The sequence below is a fragment of the Oncorhynchus masou genome, chromosome 24, assembly GCF_036934945.1.
Source record: "Oncorhynchus masou masou isolate Uvic2021 chromosome 24, UVic_Omas_1.1, whole genome shotgun sequence".
NCBI lineage: Eukaryota > Metazoa > Chordata > Actinopteri > Salmoniformes > Salmonidae > Oncorhynchus > Oncorhynchus masou.
This window is the reverse complement of record NC_088235.1, coordinates 97,136,755-97,163,429: the sequence shown is the minus strand read 5'-3', so window position 1 is coordinate 97,163,429 and position 26,675 is coordinate 97,136,755. Positions and strand designations below refer to the sequence as shown.

Genomic DNA, 26,675 nt, shown 5'->3' with positions numbered 1-26,675 from the left:
CCCGGTAAACCTGTTGGTGGTGATCGTTACGGCCAGCCCCAGAGCGGACTCGGTACCCCCTCACAGCCTGTCTTTCTCTCTGTCTCAATTCTTCCCGACACACCCTTGGAATTAATGTGTGAGCTAAAACAATTACCAAGGCTCTAGAGCCAAAACCTCCACCCATCCCTCGCGCCGCGTTGCACCCGGGACTTCACCGAACGACTTCAGTCATTTTAGGTAGGGCGCGATTCTCCAGACTTCTGTTTATTCATCCCGCCGCGCAATGGCCCCGGGCGTCTTTTGCGTCAGCCTACTCACTGTGGTAAGTGACGGAAACCGCAAACAATAATTGTCTTGAAAGTTACAATAGCTGTCTTGGAGAATAGCGCTGATGTAGGCTAGACTATTTAACACACAAGGCACACACTGGTTGAATCAATTTAGTTTCCACGTCATTTCAATGGAATAGACGTTGAATGGACGTCTGTGCCCAGTGGAACGGAACTATTCACTGGGATCCGTTGTTTTCGGTATTTCCCTGAATAAAAGTGTTGAGGGACTAAAGTTCAGGTTTAAAAGTAGGTGGGCAGTCCAGTCCTCAATGTCTGACCACTACGCGTATCTCATGCAGACGTTTCGTGAGCAAATCGGTGTGGAATGTAAGCACAGAAATGACAGACGTATGTTGTTGAGCTGAAACTTTGTATAAAATGAGCATGATCAGTGTTATCTAGTCTCCTGTCCTCGTCTCTTTCTCTGACATGTGTTTAGGTTTTAGGCTACTTATTTGTCAAACTGAGTAGGCCTGTCTGGATCCTTTGCAAATGCATTCATTAGTTATACATTTCACTGATAGAGCACTCTCGCTGCGAATGGGGTTAATGATCATTGAAGGCACTACGGGTTATAAAAGAAAGAATGGTCTGGGAAATGCGAATCCAGTTAAGACTTTTTTGATAAACTCCCGTAAAGTTCAAATATTTTCAAATAGCCTAGTGTGCGGCGGCCCATGTTGACATATTGTTTTGAGCCATTATGACCAGGCTACTCCATATAGGAAAATAATAAGGTCATTTGGGGGCCTCATACAAACAGCATAAGGCCTACTTACTCATTGCTCAACGATGCCCCACCAAAACATCCTATACTGTTTCAAAGACAAATATTAGAAATATTGCTTAAAATAACCCATATCCCAATCTGGGATTAAAAAACAAAGCAGTCACCTCACCACTTGTTTTGATAAACAGTTGATGTGAGAAAAAAAGGGATGTACCAATCTCACATTGAAGATTAAACTTGAATAAGTAGTATTGCCTTTGACTCGGGCTACATTTATCATTATGTTTTTCACACGTCTACTGGTTTCCTCACACTTGCTAGAATTAGTTAGGCACTCTTCAGCAGTAGTATTACTATAGGCCTATTAGTTCAAACACTTCAATGATGTGAACAGAGTGTGATTGGAAAACTGATCTGTCCAACAAGAGTAGTGTCTTTTTCCTAGCCACCGTGCTTCTACATCTGCATTGCTTGCTGTTTGGGGTTTTAGGCTGGGTTTCTTTATAGCTGCTGATGTAAAAAGGGCTTTATAAATACATTCGATTGGTTAATAAAAAATTGTGACTAGGCAAGTCAGTTAAGAACAAATTCTTATTTACAATAATAGCCTAGGAACATTGGGTTAACTGCCTTGTTCAGAACGACAGATTTTTACCTTGTCAGCTCTGGGATTTGATCTTGCAACCTTTCGGTAACTGACCCAGAACTCTACCTGCCACCCTAAAGGTTAGGTATTTTCAGTGAAGCTAGAATCACTAGTATCTACATCCATTTTTGGACTTATACAATAAATGGTATATAACAGGGGTATTCAACTCTTACCCTACGAGGTCCGAAGCCTAATGGTTTTCTGTTCTACCTTATAATTAATTGCACCCACCTGTTGTCCCAGTTGTAAATCAGTCCCTGATTAGAGGGGAACAATAAATGCAGTGGAACAGGTTTCGAGGTCCAGAGTTGTCTGAGGGAAATATACCCTTTCATTCTTGAAGAATATAACTGATAAATGCCTCATGAGCGAAGTTCAACTGTCATACCCCATCAGAATCCAAAATATAAGCTTGTTTTATTTCAATGTCTGTAAACAACAGAAATGTGAACAAACACCGTACAGCCTCAACTAAGGATGGGGAAAGAAATTGATAAAGTTACATATCAAAATATTATTTGGGATGATATTATATCGATACTTTGACTCCAAGTATAGATTTGTAGATTATTATGTTTTGGCTTGGTAGCGTTAGCAAGCACTAGTCGGCTGTATCTATGCCAAAACGGAAGTATTTTTCATCTTATAGCTTTTTAAATAGTGAGCCAACAAGTTTTCAGCACTTATATTTCCATGACTGATCAATACTCATTTTTGTTATGGGTCTCATTTGTCTCTCTGCAGTAGACATACACTGAGTGTACAAAACATTACAAACACCTAATATTGAGTTGCACCCCCTTTTGCTCTTGGAACAGCCTCAATTCATCAGGGCATGGACTCTACAAGGTGTCAAAAGCATTCCACAGGGATGCTGGCCCATGTTGGTGCCAAAGCTTCCCACAGGTGTGTCAAGTTGGCTGGATGTCTTTTGGGTGGTGGACCATTGTTAATAAACACGGAAACTGTTGAGCGTGAAAAACTCGGCAGTATTGCAGTTCTTTACACACTTAAATATTTTTGTCTTGCCCATTCAACCTCTGAATGGCACACATACACAATCAATATCTCAAGGCTTAAAAATCCTTCTTTAACCTGTCTTTTCCCTTTCATCTGCCATGAGTGACATCAATAAGGGATCATAGGTTTCACCTGGATTCATCTGGTCAGTCTATGTCATGGAAAGAGCAGGTGTTCCTACTGTTTTGTACACTGTGTACAATGAGCAATGCATATCGTATCGGCACCTGCGTATTGTGATAATATTGTGAGTTCCCTGGAAATGTTATGGTCAGTCTATGCATCCATGGATCTGTCTGAATTTGAGCGGTTACATTTCTCCAGACCAATCCCTAATCTTTTTAGGAAAACAGAGGCAGTGTGCCTTCTTTGTTATTGTTTTAATTAAGGATTATATCTTTAAGGTTAGGGTTAGAAGATATGCATCTGTAGCCAGTCTGTCTGCTCTCTTGACAAGGAGTTGGCAGATAGCAGAAATGGATTTGGGAGTTAATGCATCACTGCCAATAATGAATTGAAAATATGGACTGTAGGAGAAGGAGAGTGACAAAGACAGGATGAAAGACACACGTGTAAACCCTGTTCTCTCTGTTCTCTCTCAGATCATAGCTCAGTCTGAGTGCTGTGTTCCTCATTCCATCCAAGCCCAGGTCCCAGTGGAGGTCAGGCCTGGCTATGTCATCTCTCAAGGTAGGCCTATAACACCTGCCTATCTGTGTGTAGCCTAGTCAATGTAAACTTCAAAAAATAAATGTCCTTTCACTGTCAACTGTGTTTATTTTCAGCAAAATTAACATGTGTACATATTTGTATGAACATAACAAGATTCAACAACTGAGACATAAACTGAACAAGTTCCACAGACATGTAACTAACAGAAGTGGAATAATGTCTCTGAACAAGGGAGGGGGGGGTCAAAAGTAACAGTCAGTATCTGGTGTGGCCACCAGCTGCATTAAGTACTGCAGAGAATATCCTCCTCATGGACTGCACCAGATTTGCACGTTCTTGCTCTGAGATGTTACCCCACTCTTCCACCAAGGCACCTGCAAGTTCCCAGACATTTCTGGAGGGAATGTCCCTCATCCTCACCCTCCAATCCAACATGTCCCAGACATACTCAATGGGATTGAGATCCGGGCTCTTCGCTGGCCACGGCAGAACACGGACATTCCTGTCTTGCAGGAAATCACGCACAGAACGTGCAGTATAGCTGGTGGCATTGTCATGCTGGAGGGTCATGTCAGGATGAGCCTGCAGGAAGGCTACCACATGAGGGAGGAGGATGTCTTCCCTGTAACGCACAGCGTTGAGATTGCCTTCAATGACAACAAGCTCAGTCCGATGATGCTGTGACACACCGCCCCAGACCATGACGGACACTCCACCTCCATCACCCCCGGTGAGACAAAAACACGACTCGTAAGTGAAGAGCACATTTTGCCAGTACTGTCTGGACCAGCGACGATGGGTTTGTGCCCATAGGGGGCATTGCTGCCAGGTCTTTTTATTATTTTACCTTTATTTAACTAGGCAAGTCAGTTAAGAACAAATTTGTATTTTCAATGACAGCCTAGAAACAGTGGGTTAACTGCCTTGTTCAGGGGCAGAATGACAGATTTTTATCTTGTCAGCTCGGGGATTCAAGCTTGCAACCTTTTAGTTACTAGTCCAACCCTCTAACCACTAGGCTACCTGCCACCCCTCACTCAGCCTATTGCGGACAGTCTGAGCACTGATGGGGGGATTGTGCCTTCCTTTGTGTATCTCAGGCAGTTGTTGTTGCCATCCTGTACCGCAAGTGTGATGTTCGGATGTACCGATCCAGTGCAGGTGTTGTTACACGTGGTCTGCCACTGCGAGGATGATCAGCTGTCCGTCCTGTCTCCCTGTAGCACTGTCTTAGGCGTCTCACAGTACGGACATTGCAATTTATTGCCCTGGCCACATGTGCAGTCCTCATGCCTCCTTGCATCATGCCTAAGGCACGTTCACGCAGATGAGCAGGGACCCTGGGCATCTTTCTTTTGGTGTTTTTCAGAGTTGGAAAAAAGGCCTCTTTAGTGTCCTAAGTTTTCATAACTGTGACCTTAATTGCCTACCGTCTGTAAGCTGTTAGTGTCTTAACAACCGTTCCACAGGTGCATGTTCATTAATTGGTTATGGTTCATTAAACAAACATGGGAAACATTGTTTAAACCCTTTACAATGAAGATCTGTGAAGTTATTTGGATTTTTACGAATTATCTTTGAAAGACAGGGTCCTGAAAAAGGGGTATATATATATTTTTGCTGAGTTTAGTTAGTGACAGTGTTTTATGTGTGTGTGAGTTATGTCTGACTCACTGCCTATAGTTACCGTTGCCTGTATTCACAAAGAGTTTCAGAGTAGGATATAGGATCAGATTTCCCCTTTTAGATCATACTGAATAAGTTTATATGGATAGAGAAGACCTGATCCTCGATCAGCACTTCTACTCTGAAACTATTTGTGAATACGAGCTTGAGTGTTCTGTCCAAAGTTCTATGTTTTGTTCTGAGTGTGTGTGTGTGTTGCCCAGTGGAGTAACTGTCATGATGTGCACTGTGTGCACTGTGGGAGCCCGCTCCCCCCTCTCTCAATTCATTTCAAGGGGCTTTATTTGCCAAAGCAAGTGAAGTAGATCATATCCAAAAGGGAAATGAATAAATAATAAAAATGAACAGTAATCATTACACTCACAGAAGTTCCAAAATAATAAAGACATTACAAATGTCATATTATGTTTATATACAGTGGGGCAAAAAAGTATTTAGTCAGACACCAATTGTGCAAGTTGTAATTTATCATAGGTACACTTCAACTATGACAGACAAAATGAGAAAAAATAATCCAGAAAATCACATTGTAGGATTTTTAATGAATTGATTTGCAAATTATGGTGGAAAATAAGTATTTGGTCAATAACAAAAGTTTATCTCAATACTTTGTTATATACCCTTTGTTGGCAATGACAGAGGTCAAACGTTTCCTGTAAGTCTTCACAAGGTTTTCACACACTGTTGCTGGTATTTTGGCCCATTCCTCCATGCAGATCTCTCTAGAGCAGTGATGTTTTGTGGCTGTTGCTGGGCAACACAGACGTTCAACTCCCTCCAAAGATTTTCTATGGGGTTGAGATCTGGAGACTGGCTAGGCCACTCCAGGACCTTGAAATGCTTCTTACAAAGCCACTCATTCGTTGCCCGGGCGGTGTGTTTAGGATCATTGTCATGCTGAAAGACTCATGTTTCACCCTCAATGCCCTTGCTGATGGAAGGAGGTTTTCACTCAAAATCTCACGCTACATGGCCCCATTCATTCTTTCCTTTACACGGATCAGTCGTCCTGGTCCCTTTGCAGAAAAACAGCCCCAAAGCATGATGTTTCCACCCCCATGCTTCACAGTAGGTATGGTGTTCTTTGGATGCAACTCAGCATTCTTTGTCCTCCAAACACGACGAGTTGAGTTTTTACCAAAAAAGTTATATTTTGGTTTCATCTGACCATATGACATTCTCCCAATCTTCTTCTGGATCATCCAAATGCTCTCTAGCAAACTTCAGATGGGCCTGGACATGTACTGGCTTAAGCAGGGGGACACGTCTGGCACTGCAGGATTTGAGTCCCTGGCGGCATAGTGTGTTACTGATGGTAGGCTTTGTTACTTTGGTCCCAGCTCTCTGCAGGTCATTCACTAGGTCCCCCCGTGTGGTTCTGGGATTTTTGCTCACCATTCTTGTGATCATTTTGACCCCACGGGGTGTGATCTTGCGTGGAGCCCCAGATCAAGGGAGATTATCAGTGGTCTTGTATGTCTTCCATTTCCTAATAATTGCTCCCACAGTTGATTTCTTCAAACCAAGCTGCTTACCTATTGCAGATTCAGTCTTCCCAGCCTGGTGCAGGTCTACAATTTTGTTTCTGGTGTCCTTTGACAGCTCTTTGGTCTTGGCCATAGTGGAGTTTGGAGTGTGACTGTTTGAGGTTGTGGACAGGTGTCTTTTATACTGATAACAAGTTCAAACAGGTGTTATTAATACAGGTAACAAGTGGAGGACAGAGGAGCCTCTTAAAGAAGTTACAGGTCTGTGAGAGCCAGAAATCTTGCTTGTTTGTAGGTGACCAAATACTTATTTTCCACCATAATTTGCAAATTAATTCATTAAAAATCCTACAATATGATTTTCTGGATTTTTATTTCTCATTTTGTCTGTCATAGTTGAAGTGTACCTATGATGAAAATTACAGGCCTTTCTCATCTTTTTAAGTGGGAGAACTTGCACAATTGGTGGCTGACTAAATACTTTTCCCCCACTGTACAGTGTTGTAACGAAGTACAAAAGGGGAAATATGTTTATTTATATGGCTTGTATTTACAATGGTGTTTGTTCTTCATTGGTTGCCCTTTTCTTGTGGCAACAGGTCACAAATCTAGCTGCTGTGATTGCACACTGTGGTATTTCACCCAGTAGATAAAGGAGTTTATCAAAATTGGGTTTGTTTTCAAATTCATTGTGGATCTGTGTAATCTGAGGGAAATATGTGTCTCTAATATTGTCATTCATTTGGCAGGAGGTTAGGAAGTGTAGCTCAGTTTCCACCTCATTTTATGGGCAGTGTGCACATAGCCTGTCTTCTTTTGAGAGCCAGGTCTGCCCACGGCTGCCTTTCTCAATGGCAAGGCTATGCCCACTGACTCTGTACATAGTCAAAGCTTTCCTTAAGTTTGGGTCAGTCACAGTGGTCAGGTATTCTGCCGCTGTGTACTCTCTGTTTAGGGCCAAATAGCATCATAGTTTGCTCTGTTTTTTTTGTTAATTATTTCCAATGTGTTAAGTAATTATCTTTTTGTTTTCTCATAATTTGGTTGGGTCTAATTTTGTTGCTGTCCTGGGGCTCTGTGGAGTGTGTTTGTGAACAGAGCCCCAGGAACAGCTTGCTTAGGGGACTCGTCTCCAGGTTCATCTCTCTGGAGGTGATGGCTTTGTTATGGAAGGTTTGGGAATTGCTTCCTTTTTAGGTGGTTGTAGAATTGAACGGCTCTTTTCTGGATTTTGATCATTAGCGGGTATCAGCCTAATCCTGCATTTGGTGTTTTACATTGTACACTGAGGATATTTTTGCAGAATTCTGCATTCAGTCTCAATTTGATGTGTGGCCCATTTAGTGAATTCTTGGTTGGTGAGCGGACCCCAGACCTCACAACCATAAAGGGCAATGGGTTCTATATCTGATTCAAGTATTTTTTTAGCCAGATCCTAATTGGTATGTTGAATTTTATGTTCCTTTTGATGGCATAGAATGCCCTTCTTGCATTGTCTCTGAGATCGTTAACAGCTTTATGGAAGTTACCTGTGGCGCTGATGTTTAGACCGAGGTATGTATTGTTTTTTGTGTGCTCTAGGGCAACGGTGTCGAGATGGAATTTGTATTTGTGGTCCTGGCGACTGGACCTTTTTTGGAACACCATTGTTTTGGTCTTACTGAGATTTACTGTCAGGGCCCAGGTCTGGCAGAATCTGTGCAAAAGATCTAGGTGCTGCTTTAGGCCCTCCTTGGTTGGTGACAGAAGCACCAGATCATCGGCAAACAGTAGACATTTGACTTCAGAATCTTTTAAGTTAAGGCTGCAGTTTGTTCAAGTGCCCTTGCCAATTCTTTGATATATATGTTGAAGAGGGTGGGGCTTAAGCTGCATCCCTGTCTCACCCCACGGCCCTGTGGGAAGAATTGTGTGTTTTTTTTGGTCAATTTTAACCGCACACTTGTTGTTTGTGTACATGGATTTTATAATGTTGTATGTTTTTCCCCCAACACCACTCCCCATCAATTTGTATTGTAGACCCTCATGCCAAATTGAGTCAAAGGCTTTTTTGAAATCAACAAAGCATGAGAAGATTTTGCCTTTGTTTTGGTTTGTTTGTTTGTCAATTAGGGTGTGCCGGGTGAATGTGTGTCTGTAGTATGATAATTTGGTAAAAAATACAATTTGACATTTTTTCACAAAATTTTTTTCATTGAAGAAATGTATGATTCTGCTGTTAATGATAATGCAGAGGATTTTCCCAAGTTTGCATATCAAACGGTAGATATTGGGGTAAAATTTGTCTCCACTTTTGTGGATTGGGGTGATCAGTCATTTTTGCGGTTTGTTCTTTGTTATCAAGCCAAAAAGATTAGATAAGTGTTTTACCCATACATCTCCATTTTGGATAGATAATTCTTCATGTTGTTTGTTTAGTGTTTTCCAATTTTCCCAGAAGTGGTTAGAGATGAAGGATTCTTCAATTAATTTGAGCTGATTTCTGACGTGGTGTTCCTTCTTTTTCTGTGGTGTATTTCTGTATTGTTTTTTGCGATTCACCATAGTGAAGGCGTAGACTCAGGTTTTCTGGGTCTCTATGTTTTTGGTTGGACAGATTTCTCAATTTCTTTCTTAGATTTTTGCATTTTTCATCAAACCATTTGTCATTGTTCATTTTCTTAGATTTTCTATTTGAGATTTTTAGATTTGATAGGGAAGCTGAGATGTTAAAAATTTCTACTGGGATTTTCATTTTTTGTTGCTTAATTGATTTTTGGTAGGTTTCCAAACTACATTCCTTCCATCTATAGCATTTCTTAATATTACTCAGTTCCTTTGGCTTTGATGCCTCATGATTGAGTATTGCTCTGTTCAAGTAGACTGTGGTCTGAATGGGGTGTCAGTGGCCTGTGTACGCTAACCAAGAATTTTACGACATTTGGAATGAGACTAACGGAAGTTAAAGATTAATAATCATTAATAGAACACTGTACTCAATAACATATAAAAACATCTGAAGAGTCGATTCGGGAAATAGACTCTATTAAAAAAATTCTGTGGTCCCCCGACTTCCTAGTTAATTAAAGTTTACATGATTAGTTAAATCGCGTAATAATAATTACACCTAGAAAATTGATTTGATAAAATGTCTTCACTTTTAATGATAGTTCAATCAACTTAACAGTGTGTGGTGTCTGTGTTCTCTGTTGTCCAGTACCAGTGACAGGGTGTCACATACAGGGACAGTGGCTGACCTCCAGTGACCCCCACTTCGCCATGCGGAGCGACGGCACCATTGTCACGGTGGACGTCACAACGGTTACAGCGGAGGGCAGGTCCTTCTGGGTGAGGGGGAGGGATGGGGGAGGACGGCGCTGGAGGATGGAGGTCCATCTGTCCCCAGATCGTGAACAGGTGAGGAATGCCTGGGAGGGAGGGAGAGATACTTTTGAATGACTTTACTGTAACATTACTGAATCATGCAATGAATCATACATGCAACATACAGTATTGAATCACAAACAGAAGACACACCCAGTACTCCCCACCAACCCTTCTACTCAAACTGCCCTCTACAACAGAAAAGCAATAACAGAGTTACAGTAGACATGTGAGTCTTCCTGTAAGGTTTAGAAAGTAGACTGCTTGTATCTTTACTTATCACTGTGACACTGTCCTTGTAGGAGCATATTCAAGTACCCATGAGGGTGCCCTTCAATGTGCCTGCACATAAAGGGGTTCAGAGGGGTCCGTCTGAGGTCCTGAGGCGCTCTAAAAGGAGATGGAGTCCTCTCCCTTTCAGCATCATAGAGCAGGACATCCCTCCTTTCCCCAAAGATGTAGAACTGGTGAGGACATGCATTCACCATTATCGCCGTCCTCACATCCTCCCTCCTGTTTCCTTATGTATCCCATCAGTCTTACTCTCCTGTCCCTCTTCTGTAATCCTCCCCCCTCATCTCAATCACCTTCTTCCAATCTTGAACTCCCCCCTTTTGGAATCATCATTCACTTCTCTCCTTGGCTCTTGATTTATGTGTCAGTGTGTTAGAACTGTACTGGTGTTATTTTAGGCTATTTCTGTAAGTTTGTCTGTCTCTCTCCCTCTCCTCCTCCCTCTCTGTAGGTGGGGTCAGATTCATCAGTGAATTTCACAGTGTACTATATAATCAGTGGTTCAGGGGTGACCATGCCCCCGGAGAAGCTTTTCTCTGTGGATCGTGACACAGGCATGGTGCGTGTGCACTACCCTGTTGACCGGGAACAGTACCCCAAGTTTGTGGTAAGTGTGACAGACCTTCAATACAGGCCATAAAGTTGGTCTAAATGAGCGCACAATGATTATAGGCAAGACAATAGCAGTGGCGTCATCTTGTCTGTCTGCTGTCTGTACCTCAGACCAAAAGTGTTCAGTATGTGTGTTCTTAATGAGTGGTGTGTAGTTCACAGCCCAGGTGTTTGACAGGCGGTCGGGGAAGGAGACAGATCGCCCTCTGGACATTACTGTTCTGGTGGAAGATATCAATGACAACGCACCGACCTTCTCTGGACCACTCAGCTTCTCTGTGTTAGAGCAGTGCAAACCTGGTGAGTGAGTGAGTGTGTGTGTCAGATCAATATTGCATTTTAACTTTCTTTCTCTCTCCCCCTCCCTCCCTCTCTCCAGGTACTGAGGTAGGAGAAGTGAAATCCACTGATAAGGATGAAGCAGACACCCCCCACACTAAGATCAGATACACCCTTCTGACTGGTGGTCAGTTCTTCACCATCGGGTCTCACAGTGGGCTGATCACAGCCAAGACCAGCACTCTTGATAGAGAGGTACCATAGGCAGGGCTTCCTTCCTTATTCAACACCCACCTGTTTCCTTCTAAATACACCAGCATCACTGTAATATAGAGTTTGCCTATTGTATTGTTGGGCTATGTTAATATTGTGTAACAAGTGATTGTTAGTCTCTGACATTCTAGCTAATTGAACGGTGTACTGAATTTGAGGTATAAACCAGAGCAGACTTGAGTACTCTTGAATGATGATACTTCACTGAGGTTTTTTGTGGTGGAAATGTTGTAGGTCCCGTGTGGCTCAATTGATAGAGCATTGAGCTTGCAATGCCAGGGTTGTGGGAGACCAGTACGAAACAATATATGCACTCTCGATAAGAGCGTCTGCTAAATGACTAAAATGTATATGTAGTAGAAATGTTTCTCTGTGTGTTTGGGTCTTTCCAGACACAGGTTGTCAATGCTGTTACCGTGGAGATCCGGGACATGGACGGAGCTAAGAACGGCCTGTTTAACACTGCTACGGCCACCATTACGCTACTGGACATCAACGACAACCCTCCCACCTTCAGGGAGACCACCGTACGTCCCACTTGTGTTTAAGATGACGACTGTGGTTGTATCCTAAATGTCACCCTATTCCCTATATAGTGCACTACTTTTGACCGGAGTCCATCTGGATATAGGGAATAGGGTGCCATTTGGAATGCAGTCAATAAATCACTCATCTTTGACGCAAACTCAACGATATTGCACACAAATAATAGCAATAGAGTGAATATGTGGAAAACGTTACATTTTGACAACACTTGAGCAATATTTTATTTATTTTTTGTCCTTTATCCCAACCTCCCACCACAATGCATTAGCCTACAGCATTTGAAAATGGTAAATAGATTTTCACTTTTCTCAAACATGCTGAGATATTCAGGTAACATCAAAGCTGTAGAGAGTGATTGCCTGGACAGGTTACCAGTTCTTTAACCTGAGGTCCTATTCCAAATAGCACCCTATTCCCTGCATTGTGCCCTATGGGCCCTGGTCAAAAGTCATGCACTATAAAGGAAATTATTTACATTTTATTGGCTGTCGGAAAATAACACTGCTGGCTAATCTCTGCGTGACAGGCCATTTAGAGTGTATTAGTTAACACATTATTTTGATTGGAAGCAGACCCGCAAAATGTGTTTTAATGTAAAGAGAATAACACATAGTAAGGTTGTAAAATTCTGGAAATTTTTACTGAATTACCAGATTTCCTAGAAATCCAGGATGAAAGATTCCCGGAATCAAAAGGGAGTAAGCAATAAACCTGGGAATTTGGGGAAAGTTAACAAGTTGTGCAATCCTTCACAGAAGTGGTATTGTCTGATATTTTGGTTTAAAAAGACTACTGCCCTCTTTTACCCTTTTGACCTTTCGTACCTGTCCATATGTGTCTAATCAAAACAGGTATGCGGTGTTAATAATGCAGTCAACAAATCACCTCAGGGTATTTTCGGTAGGTGCTAAGTGGTCATTATTGAAACGCTACCTACATAGTCAAATATATTCAGGCGATGCTATTTATTTAATGTATTTATTTGCACTTAAAAGGAAACATTATACATAAAAAATTAGGTCAAATATAACCTGGCAAAAACAACGACAACAAAAAACGAGGGCTCCACTTATTTTACAAAATGATTTAGTTTGTTTCTGCCTGACAGTACAAGGCCACTGTAAAGGAGAACCAAGCAGACATGCTGGTCCTGAGGATTCCTGTGGATGACAAGGATGAGGAGAAGACTCCAAACTGGAATGCCAGGTTTGTCATCACCCAGGGCAACGAGAATGGGAATTTCCGGATCAACACGGACCCTGAAACCAACGAGGGCCTGCTCTATGTCATCAAGGTGACAGAGATAACAACAACCACAGACGAAAGCACTGACACAAACAAAGATAGTCACATACTTGAAATATGTTCCAAATACTTTTATGGGTATACTACTATGATTTCATAACTTTACTATTCCATTAGTCAGCACATGTCCATCTCGTTAGGGTGTGTCAACGCTTGCTTTTTACTTGACTGACACAAATAAAAAGACTGCTACAGAGAGAGACTGACAGAATGACAAAGACAGAGCGACACTGACTAAAAGATGAATGATGATATTAATCTGCTCACATTGTCATAATTCAGAGGCAGCTCTCTGGAGAGTTGAGTGTGTAATTTTTCTTGGCATACTTGTCTGTCTCTGTGTGTCACACAGAGACACTCACAAGCAGTTTTTCTTAGTAAAGGGACAGTGCAGTCAAAAACACGATTTACCTGTGTGTTATATATATTTCCACAATATGAGGTTGGATGGACTTTTGGCCTGCCTGGTGAGTGTGGATTAGTCTTGTCAGAGGTGTGTGTGTGGTGTGGGGGGGGGGGGGGGGTGTTATGTGTGTCTAAGTTGTAGCAGTGATAAGAAGTGAGCGTGGTTGTTATTATTAGCAGGTCACAGTGCGTCTCTGCTCTCTGGTAGGTGGGTGTTAAATGTGTCAGAGGATGGAGACTTCAGCTTGACCTGAGCTGTAACAGGAACATTTTGCACAGGTTATGTCACAAATGGAACCCTATTCCCTATATAGTGTGCTACTTTTGACCAGGGGCCATAGGGCTCATTGGGTTCTGGTCAAAAGTTGTGCATTTGGTAGGGAATAGGGAGCCATTGGGGATGCAGACACAGAGCTCAGGCTAATGCTGACAGAATGACAGCCAGGCCAGTCTGAGTTAGTCATGAGCCTAACCTGTTTTTTTCCCCTCTTCCCTACTCTCCCACCCCTCCTCCAGCCTCTTGATTATGAGAAGGGGAAGACGGTGAAGCTGATGATCTCTGCCCAGAATGAGGCTCCCCTGGTGGGCATGGCAGGGACCTGGCTGTCCATCCCTGTGGATGTCAGTGTGGGTGATGAGGACGAGGGGCCAGAGTTTACCCCTCCTAACATGGTGATCAGGGTTAAAGAGAACACTCCCAATGGGACCCTCCTCTCCACCTACACCGCACTGGACCCAGAGACCAAGAGTAGCAAGGGGATCAAGTACGGACCACTGTCCCTAGTGCACTCTAGCGACCCACTGTCCCTACACATCCAGTAACAGTAGAGGGAAGAATATAGACCAATGACTACCCTAAAGCTGGTTATAGTAGAGTAGATTGGGAGTAAATTATATTTTCCTTTATTTTAAATTAGCTGTTTTCTCGTGTCTTTCATACATTCTTCAATTCATGTTTCTACATGCATATCATGTTGCACTTGTCACCTATAGCATAGAGCTATTGATGCATTCCAAACTATCTGTTAAACCTGTTCTCTCTGTGTGTGTGTGTGTGTGTGTGTGTGTAAGATCGTGCTGACAGACATGGCAGGTCTGCTTCTAGCTCCTAAGCAACTTTGTAGTATTTAATTTTTTTACACAACATCCGCAATAACATCTGCATGTTACCAATACAAATGTTGATTTGTGTGTTGTAGGTACTACACAAAATTTGACCCTGGCTCATGGATAGCTGTGGGAGAGACCACGGGAGAGCTGAGGGTAGCTAACACCATCGACCTTGAGTCTCCTCTAGTTACCAACGGAACCTACACGATCACTATCAAAGCTGTGGACGAGAGTGAGTGTGGTTTTCACCCAAACTGTTATTACACATGGGCAACCGCACTGGAGAGTGTATGAAGGATATTTCATACATGTATTAGTATGAAATGACACATCTGCCTTTTGGGGTTTAATAACATTTCCTTGTTAGGTTTACAGCGTTACTCTGTGTAGGTGAATATGCAGTGACACAGTAAAACATGACTTTATTGGTGTTCATAAAGGACCACGGCCTTACAGTATAACATACTTGCTATGCTGTTGTGAGTCGTTAGTGAGAACACCTGGAGTAGCTGAACTGGGGTGTGGCTGATCAGTGTTGTTGTCAATCAGGTTATGGTAGGAGGAAACTCTCCTTTGTACTCAGTGTACTTTAACTGTTTGTGTCACAGTCGTCATAGAGAGGAGACCAAGGCGCAGCGTGGTAAGCGAACATAACTCTTTAATAAAAGAGAGCACACTGAACAGAACTAAACAAAACAACAAAACGAACCGTGAAGCAATATGGCTAGTGCAGAACAGGCAAATAAACAGAATAATAACCCACAAAATATTCAAGGAATAATGCTACCTAAATATGGTTCCCAATCAGAGACAACGATAAACAGCTGCCTCTGATTGAGAACCAATCTAGGCAACCATAGACATATAAACACCTAGACTAGAAAACCCCATGACATACAAAAACTCCTAGATAATCAAAAAACAAAACAAACTACCCTTGTCACACCCTGACCTAACCAAATAATAAAGAAAACAAAGATAACTAAGGTCAGGGTGTGACAATTTGCACATTGTTACAACACTGTATATATAACATTTGAAATACCTCTGTTTGGAACTTTTGTGAGTAATGTATACTCTTAATTTTGCATTGCTTAGTTCACTTTGGGTTATTCTCTATTTCACTTGCTTTGACAATGTAAACATGCTTTATGTATATATTATATGTGTGGACACCCCTTTTAAAATTAGTCAATTCGGCTATTTCAGCCACACTCGTTGCTGAAAGGTGTATAAAATTGAGCACACAGCTATGCAATCTCAATTGACCTCCTTGGCAATAGAATGGACTTACTAAAGAGCTCAGTGACTTTCAACGTGGCATCGTCATAGGATGCCATCTTTCCAACAAGTCAGTTCTTCAAATTTCTGCCCCGATCAACTGTAAGTGCTGTTATTGTGAAGTGGAAACATTTAGGAGGTGCAACGGCTCAGCCGCGAAGTAGTAGGCCACACAAGCTCACAGAACGGGACCGCCTAGTGCTGAAGTGCGTAAAAATCGCATGTCCTCGGTTGCAACACTAACTACCGACTTCTAAGCTGCTTCTGGAAGCAATGTCAGCACAATAACTGTTTCTTGGGAGCTTCATGAAATGGGTTTCCATGGCCGAGCAACCGCACACAAGCCTAAGATCACTATGCACAATGCCAAGCGTGGGCTGGAGCGTTGTTTAAGCTCGCCGCCATTGGAAACTGCAGCAGTGGAAACGCGTTCTCTTTACCACCTGCCAGTCCGATGGACAGATGCCAGGAGTACGCTACCTGCCCCAATGCATAGTGCCAACTGTAAAGTTTGGTGGAGGAATATTGGTCTGGGGCTGTTTTACATGGTTTGGGCTAGGTCCCTTAGTTCCAGTGAAGGGAAATCATAACTCTACAGCATACAATGACATTCTAGACGATTCTGTGCTTCCAGCTTTGTGGCAACAATTTGGGGAAGGCCCTTTCCTGTTTCAGCATGACAATGCCCCCGTGCACAAAGTGAGGTCTATAGAGAAATGGTTTGTTGAGATCGGTGTGGAAGAACTTGACTGGCCTGCACAGAAACCTGACCTCAACCTCCTTTGGAATTAATTGGAATGCTGACTGCGAGCCAGGGCTAAGTGCCCGACATCAATAATGCCCATGTGACTGAATGGAAGCAAGTCCCCACAGAAATTTTCCAACATCTCTTGGAAAGCCTTCCCAGAAGAGTGGACGCTGTTATAGCAGCAAATGGCGGACCAACTCCATATTAATGCCCATGATTTTGGAATGAGATGTTTGACGAGTAAGTGTCCAAATACTTTTGGTCATGTAGTGTGTGTTTCCCATGCCAATAAAGCCCATTGCATTGAAAGGGTTAAGATAATCTGTATTATCTGAATGTCTACCATTCCTGAGAGTGATATGTGTGAAAGGGTCATGCAACACCATAGTGTAAATTAGATCAAAGCTGTTGGCTGCTATCTGTCTCTATCTAGTCTTGCTTTAAGTACAGCGTCACATAGAATGTGGCAGGAGGACATTCAGGAGTACATTCATGCAAGACACTTGAACTGTTTTATCTTCATTAGGGCTGAACTGTTCTAAACCCCCAAAGGAAATCTACACAACAGAACTCTCACAAACTGTTTTTCTTATTAAAGGAGCAGTGCAGTCAAAAACATGATTTATCTTTAAAACAAATATATATTGTGAAATATATATATTTCTCACAATATGAGGTTGGAATAATACTGTGAAATTTAGAAAATTATGATAATACCTTCTTATTATAAGAGCTGTTTGAAAAGACAGCCTGCAATTCCAACTAACAGAGTTTCAAACCTCTCCGCCCATAACTGCTCGTTTTCAGGTTACATATCCCTCCCACTCAGGCCACTCCCAGGCAGTCCTAGCTACATTCTTGCTTGAGAAATATAAATATTTCTGATTGGCCATTTTTAATTTAAATCAATCACAGTAAGGTACTTTATTGTTAACCATAAATTATTTCATATTTAGATAATACTGGGGCTACATTTGACCATAACATAACTGTGGATGTATGTGTACAGCACTTCAACTGTTATTACATATTCTACTCAAAGTATTGTACTTTTGTTATGTGGCACTAATGTATAATACAATGGATTTTAGATGTAACAAAATAGTTGAATGGATTACTGAATGAAAAGACAAATTAATTCAGGTTACAGATGACATCATGTTTGAATGAATGGATGAGAGTTTCCAGGTTTGAATGAACGAATGAATGAATAATTTCAGTTTTGAATGAGTGAAACCTGAAAAGTTACCCAGTCGGGACTGCCGCTCAGAGCTTGACCTTGTTCACCTGACCCCTCTACCTTCTTTCTGTCTCTTAGGTAAGAAGTCTGGCAATGGCAATATAACGCTGCTGATCGAGGACGTTAATGACAACGTCCCGATGATCGTCCCGGGGACATACCTGACGTTGTGTGAGGGGGAGGATGGGCAGATGGGCTCCGTAACCATAGAAGCAGAGGATGCTGACCTATCACCTTATGCCAGACCCTTCAACTTCATGCTGCCAGAGGGGCATGATGGGAAATGGAGGCTGAGAGACATTCAAAGTGAGTAGAGTGAGTTGGGGTTGAAATGTGGTTGAATTGTGGGTATAGTATGTCTACATCCAGAGCAGTGGCGGTCGGTGATGTTTATGATGAGGGAGGAAGATATATTTTTGAATGAGCTTGGACTTATTTCTATTACAGAATATTGGATGACTGTCATTCATATTCTATTCACCCAGCTCAATGTAACATCGATAGGTTTAGGCTATGTTCCCTATACCCATCATGAGGTTGCTACAATCTAACCTATGAATTAAGGTTTACAATGTAGGTGCACAGGTCAAGATAATTTTTAGTTGTCAGTGACAGAGAATAAATAGTGACAGTACACACTATTTACCAAGAGAGTTTACATCTACATTTTTTGTACCAGTCTATTTAAGATGAGAAAAAATAAAGCTGTCTATTTACCACCACGAACCGATGCTGGCACTAAGCCCGCACTCAATGAGCTGCATAAGTCCATAAGCAAACAGGAAAATGCTCATCCAGAGGTGGCGCTCCTAGTGGCCGGGAACTTTAATGCAGGAAAACTTAAATCCATTTGGCCAAATTTTTACCAGGATGTCACATTTGCAACCAGAGGGAAAAAAAACTCTAGGCTACCTTTACTCCACACACAGAGACGCATACAAAGCTCTCCCTCGCCCTCCATTTGGCACATCTTACACATCTTATCCTCATGATTCCTGCTTACAAGTAAAACCTAAAGCAGGAAGTGGAGGTGATTCCATCAATGCGGAAGTGGTCAGATGACGCAGATGCTAAGCTACAGGACTGTTTTGCTCGCACAGACTGGCATGTGTTCTGGGATTCATCCGATGGCATTGAGGAGTACACAACGTCAGTCACCGGCTTCATCAATAAGTGCATTGATGACGTCATCCCCACAGTGACCATACGTACATACCCCAACCAGAAGCAATGGATTACAAACAACATCCGTACTGAACTAAAGGGTAGAGCTGCCCCTTTCAAGGAGCGGGACTCTAACCCAGTAGCTTATAAGAAATGCCCTCCATCAAACCATCAAACAGGCAAAGCTTCAATACAGAACTAAGATTAAATCCTACTACACTGGCTCTGAGGCTCTTCGGATGTGTCAGGGCTTGCAAAATATTATGGAGCGAGCTGCCCAGTAACACGAGCCTACCAGACTAGCTAAATTACTTCTATGTGCGCTTTGAGTCAAGCAACACTGAGGCATGCATGAGAGCACCAGTTATTTTGGACGACTGTGATCACGCTCTCCATAGCCGATGTGAGTAAGACCTTTTTAAACTGGTCAACATTCACAAGGCTGCAGGGCCAGACGGATTACCAGGACTTGTACTCAAATCATGCACTGACCAACTGGAAAGTGTCTTCACTGACATCTTCAACCTGGCTGATTCTGTAATACCTATGTTTCAAGCAGACCACCATAGTCCCTGTGCCCATGAACACCTAGGTAACCTGCCTAAATGACTACCGACCCGTAGCACTCACATTTGTAGCCATGAAGTGCTTTGAAAGGCTGGTCATGGCTCACATCAACACCACTATCCCAGAAACCCTAGACCCACTCCTATTTGCATACTGCCCCAACAGATCCACAGATGATGCAATCTCTATTGCACTCCACACTGCCCTTTCTCACCTGGACAAAAGGAACACCTATGTGAGAATGCTGTTCATTGACTACAGCTCAGTGTTCAACACCATAGTGCCCTCAAACTCATCACTAAGCTATGGACAGTGGGACGAAACACCTCCCTCTGCCACTGGATCCTGAATTTCCTGATGGGCCTCCCCCAGGTGGTAAGGGTAGGCAACAACACATCTGCCAGGCTGATCCTCAACACGGGGGCCCCTCAGGGGTGAGCGTGTGTAGTCCCCTCCTGTACTCCCTGTTCACCCACGAATGCGTGGCCAAGCATGACTCCAACACCATCATTAACTTCTCTAGGGTAGGTGGCAGCATTTGGAATTTTGGATGAAAAGCGTGCCCAAATTAAACTACCTTCTACTCAGGCCCAAAAGATAGGATATGCATATAATTAGTAGATTCGAATGGAAAACACTTGAATGTTTCCAAAACTGTTAAAATAATGTCTGTGAGTGTAACAGAACTGATTTGGCAGGTGAAAACCTGATAAAAATCCATTCAGGAAGTAGGATTTTTTGTTGTGTAGTTTAATTCAATGCCATTACAGTATCCATTGACTTAGGACTCAAATTGCTATGCCTTCCACTAGATGTCAACAGTCTTTAGAAATTGTTTCAGGCTTGTATTCTGAAAAATGAGGGAGTAAGAGCAGTCTGAATGAGTGGACCCTGCCGTGTCAGAGCTTTTTCATGCGCGCGACCGAGAGAGTGCCTTTCTTGTTTACCTTTTATGTTGACAACGTTATTGTCCGGTTGAAATATTATCAATTATTTTGGCTAAAAACAACCTGAGGATTGAATATAAACATTGTTTGACATGTTTCTATGAACTTTACGGATACAATTTAGATTTTTTTGTCTGCCTGTTGTGACTGCGTTTGAGCCTGTGAATTACTGAAGAAAATGCGCAAACAAAACAGAGGTTTTCGCATATAAAGAGAGACTTTATCGAACAAAAGGAACATTTATTGAATAAATGAATGTCTTCTGAGTGCAACCATATGAAGATCATCAAAGGTAGTGATACATTTTATCTATATTTCTGACTCTATTTGTAACTCTTCTACTTGGCTGGTTACTGTTTGTAATGATTTGTCTGCTGGGCTATGGTCTCAAATAATTGTAAGGTATGCTTTCGCCGTAAAGCATTTTTAAAAATCTGACACCATGGTTCGATTCGCAAGAAGTTAATCTTTAAACCTATGTAAAATAGTTATCTTTTCTGAGTTTTTATGAGTATTTCTGTATTTGAATTTGGCGCTCTGCAATCTCACTGGATGTTGGCCAGGTGGGACGCTAGCGTTCCATATACCCTAGAGAGGTTAAGTTTGCCGACGATACAAGGTTGATAGGCCTGATCAATGACAATGATGAGACAGCCTATAGGGAAGAGGTCAGAAACCTGGCAGTGTGGTGCCAGGACAACAACCTCTACCTCAATGTAAGCAAGACAAAGGAGACTATCATGAACTATGACAGGGCTGTAGTGGAACAGGTTGAGAGCTTCAAGTTCTTTGGTGTCCACATCGCCAACAAACTATCATGATCCAAACACATCAAGACAGTCGTGAAGAGGGCATGACAACGCCTGTTCTACCTCAGGTGGCTGAAAAGATTTGGCATGAGTCTTTAGATCCTCAAGAAGTTCTACAGCTGCACCATCAAGAGCATCCTGACTGGTTGCATCACTGTCTGGTATGGCAACTGTTCGGCCTCTGACCGCAAGGCGCTACAGAGGGTAATGCGTACGGCCCAGTATGTACATCACTGGGGCCAAGCTTCCTGCCATCCAGGACCTCTATACAAGGCAGTGTCAGAGGAAGACCCAAAAAATTGTCAAAGACTCCAGCCACCCTAGTCATAGACTGTTCTCTCTGCTACCCCATGGAAACCATACCGGAGTGCCGAGTCTAGATCCAAAAGGCTACTTAACAGCTTCTACCCCCAATCCATAAAAATGCAGAGCAGCTAATCAAACGGCTATCTAGACTATTTGCATTGACCCTTTTTTATGCTGCCAACTCTTATTTTTCTTAACTGCATTGTTGGTTATGGCTTTGTAAGTAAGTATTTCATTAAGGTCACAGCGCGTGTGACAAGTAACATTTGATTTGAAGACTATCTACAATTTTAAATGACCTTAAAACAGATTACTAGATCCCAGATTGCCACATTAAGTCCAGTGGAACAAACAGAAGGCAGTGATTGTTCAGAGGCCTGTGTGTTCTGCGTCCTAAATGGCACCCTATTCCCTTGTATAGGGCACTACCGTGTGTGACCTGGTCAAAAGTAGTTCGCTATATAGAAAATAGGGTACAATTTGAGATGCAACCTTTGTGTATATTAGACAGAGCCAGACCTCTCTCTCTGTGTGTGTGTGTGTGTGTGGTTGGGGGTATTTGTGTGTATCAGCCCTAGCCAGACATCTGCAGCCTCACAGGGGAGAAATGTCCAACTAAATGCTAGGCAGTACAGAGGAAATATCACCCTCCATTTCGTGTGTGTGTGTGTGTGTGTCACCCTCTATTTAGTGGCATGGTAAATACATCTGAGGATAAGTTCCAAAAACACCATCACATGCTGCCATAGGCCCAGCACACAGTGGGCACATAGACACACGTGCATGGAGGCACGCACACACCACACACAAACGCACGCACAGTGACCATAGAGTGAGATGCTGGAGGGGATAGGGATTGAGATAAATACACACGTCACACTCTAGGGGACCGTCGTGCTGCAGGACCCTCACGCTGCAGGACACTCGCGTGACCCAAGGGTGCACAGCCACACGCTGCAAAGCACATACATTGCATTTGGAAGTATTCAGACCTCTTGAATTTTTCCCACATTTTGTTACAGCCTTATTCCAAAATGTATTAAATAAAAAGTATTTAATCAATCTACGCACAATAACCCATAATGACAAAGCAAAAACTGATTAAGAATTATTTTGCTATGAGACTCGAAATTGAGCTTAGGTGCATCCTGTTTCCATTGGTCATCCTTGATGTTTCTACAACTTGATTGGAATCCACCTGTGGTAAAATCAATTGATTGGATATTATTTGGAAAGGCACACACCTGTCTAAGGTCCCACAGTTAACCGTGCATATCAGAGCAAAAACCAAGCCATGAGGTCGAAGGAATTGTCCGTAGAGCTCTGAGACAGGATTGTGTTGAGGCACAGATCTGGGAAAAGGTACCAAAACATTTCTGCAGTATTGAAGGTCCCCAAGAACAAAGTGGCCTCCATCATTCTTAAATGGAAGAAGTTTGGAACCCCCATGACTGCTGGGCCAAACTGAGCAATCAGGAGAGAAGGGCCTTGGTCAGGGAGATGACCAAGAAACCGATGGTCACCCTGACAGAGCTCCAGGGTTCCTCTGTGGAGATGGGAGAACCTTCCAGAAGGACAACTATCTTTGCAGCACTCCACAAATAAGGTCTTTACGGTAGAATGGCCAGACGGAAGCCACTTCGCAGTAAAAGGCACATGACAGCCCGCTTGGAGTTTGCCAAAAGGCGCCTAAAGGACTCAGAACAGGAGAAACAAGATTCTCTGGTCTGATGAGACCAAGATTGAACTCTTTGGCCTGAATGTCAAGCGTCACGTCTGGAGGAAACCTGGCGCCATCCCTACGGTGAAGCATGGTGGTGGCAGCATCATGCTGTGGGGATGTTTTTCAGCAGCAGGGACTGGGAGACTAGTCAGGATTGAGGGAAAGATTAACAGTGCAAAGTACAGAGAGATCCTTGATGAAAACCTGCTCCAGAGCGCTCAGCACCTCAGACTGGGATGAAGGTTCACCTTCCAACAGGACAACGACCCTAAGCACACAGCCAAGACAACACAGGAGTGGCTTAGGGATAAGTCTCTGAATGTTCTTGAGCGGCCCAGCCAGATTCCGGACTTGATCCCAATCTAACATCTCTGGACAGTCCTGAAAATAGCTGCGCAGTGACGCTCTTGATCCAACCTGAAAGAGCTTGAGAGGATCTGCAGAGCAGAATGGGAGAAACTCCCCAAATACAGGTGTGCCAAGCTTGTAGCATCATACCCAAGAAGTCTTGAGGCTTTAATCCCTGCCAATGGTGCTTCAACAAAGTACAGAGTACAGACTGAATACTTATGTAAATTTTAATATTTCCATTTTTTTCTTTCTCGTAATGGGGTATTGTGTGTAGATTGATGAGGGTAAAAACTATTAAATCAATTTTAGAATAAGGCTGTAACAAAATGTGGAAAAAGTCAAGGGGTTTGAATACTTTCCGAATGCACAAACACACACACGCACTGTGAGGGGCACACAGCCACCACAGGAGACTACCAAATATGGAGGGAAACTCTCTGAACACTGAACATTCCAAAGGTTATCTCCTCACGAGGCATTTATACCCTGGTTACCAAAGTAATCTATCTCTAGCTTGCTCTGTCTCTCATTTTTTTCTCCTCCCTTTCTCTTTTTCTCTCTATACCTAACTCTCTAAATCCCCTTCCTCTATTCTTCCATCCCTCATATTGTCAATCACCTCCTAACTCCCGTCCTTCTTACACCCCGCCCCCCTAGATGGGTCAGCTGTGCTGGAGCAGGTGGTGGAGATGGCCCGGGGTGTGTATACGGTCCCTGTGCATGTGACTGACCTCCAGAATAAGGGCGGGGTCCAGGTGTTGTCTTTAAGGGTGTGTCAGTGCCTGGGGGGAGAGTGTGTGGCCAAGAGGAGTTCTGTCTCTGTGGGGATCTGGGGCGTCCTAGCCATGCTGCTGGCCTTCCTGCTGCTCCTACTGCTCTGTGAGTAGGAATGATGGATACACACTAGCACATGCCCACACTTGTACATTCATCAAATATCTTATCCTGCATAACTTAGTCACATCGAATACTTTGTCAGTTTATTCCTGTATTAAATCAAATACCACTGAGTACTCATACCATGTTCTCAGGCATGAATATGACATATCCTACATTATACTTCACATCTATCATTTTAGTCAATTCTCCATTTATATGGATTTATGTAACTAACATATTTTGTTCTCTCATATGCAGGTCTATTATTTGTGTTTTACTGCACCACTAAGGGAGAAAAGATCTACATGGAAGACTGTAGTGGTGGCATGCTGCTGAAGTCTAACACAGAGGCTCCTGGAGATGAAGTGGTGAGATCAACTTTCCTCTGGACTAGCTCCTCTATCATTGATGAGTGTGTGTGTGTGAATGGGACTTTCATTGTCATTGTCTCTTATCTCTGGTCAGAAATCTGCGGCCCTGCTGATTATACCTTCCACCGGTGTTGCCGTGGACACAGTGGATGGCTCCGTGAAGGGGGCAGGGCTGGTGGGGCTTCTGGATCAGAATGGGGCGGGGTGTCCGGCTCCAGGTCCTCCTCTGATTGGTCAGAAGACGATCAATCTGAATCGGGAGAGCAGTAGGCGGGAATTCCTGACAGCTCAGGGACAGAGTAGCTTTTACTCCACTGGACAGTACGGGGGCGGTAACTTCTACACAGACACTACCTTCCTCAAACAGTCCCAGGCTTCCTCCACTCTCTCCGCCTTGCACACCTGGAAGACCAACGGACTCTACCTGGGCAAGGTAAGCCATAGCCAAAGCAACATGTGTTTTTTGTTATTGTGATTTTTGTGATGGTATTCAGATTGCAATGCATTATTTGTAGATTTAGTCAATATGGGCTGTTTCAAAAGAATGCAATTTCAGCACTCAATTTGTCATTCCTGTCAAGTGTTTTTGCAATAAATATCTGGGTTGGTGTGACAACAGTCGGGACCTGGACACCTCTTTTCTCTATTCTGCAGAAGCTGGTCTATTTTGCAGATGAGTCAGAGGAGCGTTATGCGGACGACGTGGCCCGAGCGTACGGGTACGAGGGTGAAGGGTCACCGGCCGGGTCGGTGGGTTGCTGCAGTGACTTTGGTGACCAGGATAACCTGGACTTCCTGGACTCACTGGGGTCAAAGTTCAAAACACTGGCCAACATCTGCATGGACAAGGAGGAGGAGATCTGAGATGAGACCACGATTAAAGAACACAAGTAACGGGAACACAAAGCAACTAATAAGATCAGAACCTTTGAGAGAAAGACAATCACTAAAGTCAATGGAAGGTGAATGCCAAGAGCGTGTCGTCAGTATGTGAGACTGTCAGTGAGTGAGACTGATGATAGATCTGTTGTTTTGGATGGGAGACAAAGATATGGCAGGTATTCTTTCTCTCCTCAGCCTTCTACATTGCCTGTAGAAGATTGAAGAATCGAGACATCACCCAGACTATTCTCACTCGGAGGTACACATGCTACTGACTGTTAGTGCTCTGATCTGGTTTCTGGTATGCTCTGCTCTGACACCAGGGGGCGTATGTCCCTGTTTTTACTGTAATAAAACACTGCCCAGGATCAGTGTGTTTGTGTGTGATAGAGATCAGATAGAGATCATATTTCTGGAGTTGTCATTGCTGAATGTGTAACATAATCTCTGAGTCAATTGGTTTCTGTAGGAGACGAGATAATGCTTCATAATTGCTGCCGTTTGTCAAGGGCTCACACTATCTTGTCTTTTTCTAATGAGAAAATAAATAGCAAATTTAAGCAGAAAGAGAAGAGCTTTGTTTTGTACATTTGTGCTTGAAGATGTTAATACAGATTATTTTTCTATTGTACTGTATACAATAAAACGGTCTGCTTCTTGAA

At 43.0% G+C, this 26,675-nt stretch overlaps 1 protein-coding gene across 1 annotated transcript; it reads left to right on the top strand.

The window, feature by feature from the left end:
- Positions 1 to 26,675, top strand: LOC135513087 (desmocollin 2-like protein). Its single transcript, XM_064935781.1, has 16 exons — positions 1 to 304; positions 3,316 to 3,403; positions 9,755 to 9,954; positions 10,224 to 10,388; positions 10,667 to 10,822; positions 10,983 to 11,127; positions 11,207 to 11,361; positions 11,772 to 11,906; positions 13,034 to 13,219; positions 14,152 to 14,399; positions 14,835 to 14,977; positions 18,093 to 18,320; positions 24,539 to 24,760; positions 25,019 to 25,128; positions 25,226 to 25,564; positions 25,786 to 26,675. The coding sequence occupies exons 1-16, from the start codon at positions 266 to 268 to the stop codon at positions 25,993 to 25,995; spliced, it is 2,769 nt and encodes a 922-aa protein (XP_064791853.1). The 5' UTR covers positions 1 to 265; the 3' UTR covers positions 25,996 to 26,675.

Excerpts from the sequence above, each read along its gene's own strand:
- LOC135513087 (XM_064935781.1), top strand. The coding sequence starts at position 266 with ATGGCCCCGGGCGTCTTTTGCGTCAGCCTACTCACTGTG. Across the intron at positions 305-3,315 it reads GCGTCAGCCTACTCACTGTG|ATCATAGCTCAGTCTGAGTG; the intron begins GTAAGTGACGGA and ends GTTCTCTCTCAG. Across the intron at positions 10,389-10,666 it reads TCCCCAAAGATGTAGAACTG|GTGGGGTCAGATTCATCAGT; the intron begins GTGAGGACATGC and ends CCCTCTCTGTAG.